This window comes from Carya illinoinensis, chromosome 12 (assembly GCF_018687715.1).
Source record: "Carya illinoinensis cultivar Pawnee chromosome 12, C.illinoinensisPawnee_v1, whole genome shotgun sequence".
NCBI classification, from domain to species: domain Eukaryota; kingdom Viridiplantae; phylum Streptophyta; class Magnoliopsida; order Fagales; family Juglandaceae; genus Carya; species Carya illinoinensis.
In genome coordinates, this window is record NC_056763.1 from 13,811,641 (window position 1) to 13,818,008 (window position 6,368).

Genomic DNA, 6,368 nt, shown 5'->3' on the forward strand with positions numbered 1-6,368 from the left:
TGCTTCTTACGACACTCCTTATTTTTATTACATTTTAACTACAACATCACAAAGATTATGAGAATTATGAAAATAACTAGTTGGTTGACTTTATAAATCCATAACAAAAATATGCGCATTGTTACCATATATTCTGGATCGAACCAAAGATTGGCCAACTCTGCCAGTTGCTCTAAGTCTACCATATCGGGACTTGCCCTTGCCACAACTTGTGCTGCAGATGTGTCCTTTTCATTAAGTAACTTCTTCTTCAGCTCATGCTTGTAGTCTTTCCATTTCTTCCCCAAGTCCTTTAGTATCCATTTTTTGAATACATCCAATTTGTCATCAGGAACTTTAAACTTGCCCTACAATCAAAATAAATTTACACAAGTGTGTGAGTAGCTTTCTAAAAACAACTTTCAAAATATACCTATTAATTAATAATAATGTTTTAATATGATTTTATAAAAAAAAACATACATTTATAAGACCCCATGCTTCCTCCTTCACGGTTTTAGGCACCGACCTCCAATCTTTGTAAATTATTGGAACCAACTTATTACTTCTCGCTATCAGACCACCAAACCTTACCACCTTTGAGTCTTGCTTTTTTATAGGTTGACCAAGAAGATTGAGCTCTATTTCAATTCGCTCCCCTTCTGGAAGATGCCAAATGTCAGGAATCGAGTGCAATGGTCTCTTTATTCGATCACCATTACTATCTGCAAAAATGGATTTAGTTACATTGTTAGTATTTTGTAAATCTTCATTCATAATTAAATAAATAATAAGTAAGAAAAACAAAAACATACCTACGACGATGACAAAGCGATCTCCAATGTTGGAACACGAGTCGACATTTTCTGTTTCTGAACTAGGTGCTATTGGTACAGATGTGCATGGCTCGATCTCTTTGCTCATCTCCATATGTGTGGATAGTTGTCCTCCCATTTGGCTATATGTAGAAGGTTGGGTCTCTTGTTGTGAAGATAATGATGGTTGTGAAGGACAATCTATAGAAGGTGATGACTCCACCATCCTATTAACGGAAAGGAGTGGCTCATCGATAGAGGATAATGAATGGGCCACCCTATCAGATTGTGTCTCACTATGGACAGCTTGTAGTCTTGTAGATTGTCTTCGCAAGTGTGGTATGGTAGTCTTTGCCTTCTTTTTTGGACCCATTGTACCTATAAAAAAATGACATAAAAAATTGCATATATATAAATCAATAGAAATAATAATATTTTGAGCACGATATGAGATAGATTTATGTGATAAGAGATATCATGTTTTTTTAAAAAAAATTAAAGAGAGGGTAGTCACATGTCCATTAGTGACCCCTACCCAAATTTATTAATAAACCCTCACTCGTGGCGGATGAATACCATAGTAACAATCAAAGTACTTGGATTTTACAAAATATAGAACAAAATTAAAAAAACCCAAATACCAACAAAACGCTATAGCAAAAACAGTACCACTAAACAGGCCTATATAAAAGAAAATTGATGTAAACAAGCCTATAGAAATATAAATGAAACCTCAACACTATTAGCGAGTTTCGATTGTCATTCCATCTATGTCATTTCGCGTCCACACAACATCGTCAATACCAGGTTCAATAGCTTCATCATTAGAAGTGTTAATACAATATTCATTGACTAAATATTCATCCTCATCGTCATCAGTCACTTCCTTTTCACCAGTGTCATACACGTCTCTTGGTTTTGTCTTAACGACGACGACCCAATTTGGGCATCTTTCATCTGCCACATAATATACTTGAGATACTTGGGAAGATAAAACAAATGGATCATCAGTTATCTGACTACCAGTGTGTACTAGATGAGAAAAATTTACAATAGTAAAGCCAAACTCATCCTCTTTGAAACCTCTACCCCGAGCAACGTCTGCCCAATTACATTTGAATAACACATATCGGGACCCATCATAATACATAACCTCAATTATGCGTGTTAATTGGCCATACCAAACAGGGCCATCTTGATCAATACACACACTAACACCACAATTCTGAGTTTTCTTCCCATTTTCGTGATTCCTAGTGCGATATTTTGTGCCATTGATGACAATTCGTTTAAATTCTTTGGCAACTTGCATGAGACCTTTAGAATGCATTACGACTTTATGGCCCAATTTGCTTCTTCCATTGTCATCCATTTTCATTACCTGAAAGGTTGGATTATTAGCATTGATATAAATGACAGAAACTAGCTACAAAGGCATAATAAATTAATATTGTGATACAATATTGAATAGGGTATAATCCATACATAGTCTTGGAACCAATTACAAAATTGGTCTTCGTGCCTCTTCTGTAGTTCATCATTCGATAAATGATTCACATCAACTGTATTCCTCATTATTTTCAAGAGTAAGAGATGTTAGCAAGGTTTGATGACCATAGAGGAGTAAGTGCCAAAGGGTACAAGTATTTATTAGAGAGTCCTATTTGGTAGATTTATTATATTATTTTGATATTTTGACTAATGGATATTTCTTAGTCTTTATGGAGACTCTAATTTATTTTATTGAGGTATTTCTGTGTGTTGAACAAATAAGTTAATATTTTTATGGAGTCTCTGGGTATATATAATTGTGTTATTGGAAATGATTTGTAGTTAATGTATATATTTAAAGCATATGCTCAATTAAATATTCATGTTTAAGATTATAATAACATTATTATATATATTTTTAATATTAACATAACATTATAATAACATTATCTTATATATAATATATAATAATATATTATTATATATATATTATATAATATAATTATATATAATATGAAAAAATATTATATTAACGTTTCAATTATAAATAGGATTGGAATATTGAAAGAGTTAAAAATAATCAAGAAATTAGAAAATAGAGGTGGAGAAAAGGTAATTTTACATTAAGATATACATGCACGAATATTCAGATTTCTCTTAAAATATTGTTATCAAAACAAAAACTAGTTAAAAGTTAAGTTGGCGCCTCATACGTTGCCTCAAAATTTCAGAAAATTCAAAGTTCCCTCTTTTATGCAATTAGCGCCTCTTGTACGCTGCCAATTAGCGCCTCATGTAGTTTCTCCTTCGCACAGTTCCAGATTTCATGTAGTTTCTAGCTTTATTCTCCGTTTCTTGGATCTCAAACATTTTTCTTGATTCATCTACCTTGGCGACCGAATGTCGATGCCTTTCTTGGATCTCCTTAATTCCGTGGAAATTACTCATGACCTTTAATTTCGGTCTCCATCATAGGAAACCTAGGTCGCGAGTCCATGTTTAGGCCATCTTTAATTTGTTCTCCCAAATGCATTATTTTATTTTTTTAAGCGATCTCATGAATAAGTTGTTCTGTTCGTTGTTGGAGGACTTGGTGGCCGGTGACGAGAAGTGATGGTGGAGTTGATGACTATAGCGCTTGCTTTCTCACCAAATTGCAAGGTGCTGAATGATCTTTTGCCCTCTCTCTCTCTCTCTCTCTCTCTCTCTCTAAAAGTAACACATCTTTCTTAGCTGTATATTTGAGTTTATTTGGTTATTTTGATGCGTGTTTTATTCGAAAATTCATGTAAGTCGAGGGAACGGGTGGCTGTTGAAGCCATCATCGTATGAAGGTAAGATTTCCCATCTCATCCTGATTCCAACAGATTTTAATTTCTCTCTATTTTTCACTGCTGTGATTTTCTTTTGGAGAATTGGGTGGTATCATCTTCAAGTTCACGTTCGTAGGTTCACCCCTCTCCTTAAATTTTCAGATTCCTCTCCCCTGCATGTGTTTTTATCTTCTACCTATGCTTTCAATCTTGATAGATTTGGGCTTTCTTTCCAGCATGCTTACAGATTTGGTCTCTCATTTAATCAGCTTTTTGAGAAGGAGTGCTGGAAATGGAAAACACAGACACAGAGCAAGAAACAGAGTCTACGATAGTTATTAATGGGTAGCATCTGCATTATTTTAATTTAAACCTTTGTATCCGTTCTGAGCTTCCCTGTAGCAGTACTCACATCCCTTTTCGATTAATGGAGGATCCACCAAACTGCGACAACCCATCATGTAATATTGTTATTCATGTCATACTTCGAATAAAAGAAATTACAACTTGATATTGTTATTATGACTGAAAATATTATGGGGAAAATAATGTTTCTTTTACGTTGGTTGTAAAACTGAAAATGATAAGAACTAAGCTACTTAACTAGACGACATTGTTGTATTTTGATGCTGAGGAGCTAATGTTAATTCCTTTAATTTGCAGCAAAATCGTAGCTCTTGGCTTTGATGAAAAATTTATAAGGACATGGAAATATTACTTTGAATATTGTCCAGCTGGTTTTAAGTCTTGTACACTCGGAGTCTATCAGGTAATGATTAATGTTATGTTTCATGTAAAATAAATGTGTCAGGGGCCTGAAATGAGGGTGCTTGCTTCTAAAAATATTACTTGTCATTTCTCAGGTATTCAGAGAGATCATTTCTCGGCTTCTATCCCTGGTAATTTAAGCTGGTTGCATCCATTTTTTTACTCACCATATTTCCCGTTACTAATTACTATGGTTTTCTTGAGCTGTGAAAAGCAAGTGAATACATCCTTTTATTGGAACGATTCAACTTATTGCTTTAAGACCGAAGTATATTCTTCCAACTCTTCATCGTCTTCCCATGATATGCATAGATATGTTAAATATCTAGATAGACCTCCATATCCAGGGCAGGTGGAGGAATCTTGTCGAATAGAGCAAATATCCCTAATATCGAGGGAAGGCCGTCAATATATCCAAAAACTGCTTCCTGCGAAGAGATTCGAAACGAATTGTTATGCGGTTTTAAGTTTAATTGGCTACATGTTTCTTGTCAATGCGAGGGACCCAACAATTGCTACCTCGATGACGTGAATAAAATTTAATGTGATAATGGTATGTACGTACGCAGAAGAATGCATGCTTGAAAAATATGCAACACTTTCAAGTAGTAGTCGAGATCTTGTACGTGATCTCGACTATTTCTATCTTTTTTAAAATTCTTCGATTTCTAATTTTATATATATATTGGTTTGTTTTGGTTGTCAAAACAGGATTCTTCAAAGGACTGGCGGACGTATACAAAGGACTGGTGGATGTATACAATGGTGAGACTAATTATATCTCAAAAAGTTGTTTGAAGTCAATAGTATACATGATATAACGGCAAACGTACGGTTCATTATGCTTGGTTGTAACATAATTTGAGGAATATTAAAATATTGAGAAGTATAAATTCTTCTCCGTCCTAAAATATTTTAACCTCAACTACCCTTTTCATGTGGTAGATATTAATGGTTGCATTGCAATTTTTTATATTACAGCATTCAAAATTCCAAATCCATGATGGGCGCACTTTGAGAAATTCTTATGTCATGCCTTCTCACCTTCCAGTTGGTGGAGTTATTGGATCAATCTTGGTAGTCATTTGCTTGTTTTGGGTTGGTCTGGTAGAAGAACTACCCATGAAAGAAATGGTCGGAAAGCTAACGACAAACACAATGTAAAGTAAAATAATTATCCATGAAGAAGAGCTTTCATGTAATGTGATTTGTGTTACTTTTTTTTTATTATTATATGAATAATGATCCATTATATCATATTTATTATTAATTTATTTATTATATATTTTATTATGGTATATCATATTATTGGTGTGTTCTAAAGGTTGGTAATTAATGCAATGTGCTGGCAACATTTTTGTAGTAGCGTTTATAATACCACCGTTAATTTAAAAAATGCGCCAACAATGAACTAGTGGGGGTGTTTACATTACGTTGTTAATTTATGCAATGTGGTGGCAGCAAACTCATGGTGGCATTTAGATAAACGCCGTTAATAAATTCAATGTGCCATCAACGTACTAGTAGTGGCATTTAAATAAACACCGTTAATTTATATGATGCGCTGACAACGTAATGCGGTGACGTTTATGTTAACGCCATTATTTTAAAAATTAGCGTTGTTTAGATAAACGTCGTTAATAAATTTGCCAAAGTACTATTAGTGGCATTTAAAGAAATGCCGCCACATTATATGACGAGCGGGCAATTTACTTGTGGCGGCGTTTAGATAATCGCTGGAAATTAGGTCATTGGCGGCATTTAGTTAAACGCCATTAAATTATTCAATGTGACGCTGCCAAGATACTATTAGTGGCATTTAAAAAAATGCCGCCAATTTATATGATGAGTCGGCAAATTACTAGTAGCAGCATTTATCGTAATGCCGCTATTTGAAAAAATGGTGGCGGTAGAATAAACGCTGTTAAAAAATTCAATGTGCCGCCACCAACGTATTATTAGTGGCATTTAAATAAATGCCGCCAATTTAACTGATGGGTCG

At 34.2% G+C, this 6,368-nt stretch overlaps 1 protein-coding gene across 10 annotated transcripts; it reads left to right on the top strand.

The window, feature by feature from the left end:
• The first annotated feature begins 2,989 nt into the window (after positions 1-2,989).
• On the top strand, positions 2,990-5,623 carry LOC122289090. Of its 10 annotated transcripts, none has more exons than XM_043096018.1 (7): positions 2,990-3,446; positions 3,579-3,619; positions 3,835-3,943; positions 4,262-4,367; positions 4,462-4,497; positions 5,078-5,131; positions 5,348-5,623. In XM_043096018.1, the coding sequence occupies exons 3-7, from the start codon at positions 3,891-3,893 to the stop codon at positions 5,528-5,530; spliced, it is 432 nt and encodes a 143-aa protein (XP_042951952.1). In that variant the 5' UTR covers positions 2,990-3,446; positions 3,579-3,619; positions 3,835-3,890; the 3' UTR covers positions 5,531-5,623. The 10 variants fall into 10 exon arrangements, 5 of the variants coding, with proteins under 5 accessions (XP_042951952.1, XP_042951953.1, XP_042951949.1 ...); XM_043096019.1 differs by having other exon boundaries at positions 3,868-3,943; XR_006236111.1 differs by having other exon boundaries at positions 3,001-3,446; positions 3,868-4,059; positions 4,462-4,919.
• Positions 5,624-6,368: the final 745 nt, after the last annotated feature.

Coding starts and splice junctions, on each gene's coding strand:
- LOC122289090 (XM_043096015.1), top strand. CDS start 3,891: ATGGAAAACACAGACACAGAGCAAGAAACAGAGTCTACGATAGTTATT. Junction 4,368..4,461: donor GTACACTCGGAGTCTATCAG/GTAATGATTAAT, acceptor GTCATTTCTCAG/GTATTCAGAGAGATCATTTC. Junction 4,498..5,077: donor TTTCTCGGCTTCTATCCCTG/GTAATTTAAGCT, acceptor TTGTCAAAACAG/GATTCTTCAAAGGACTGGCG.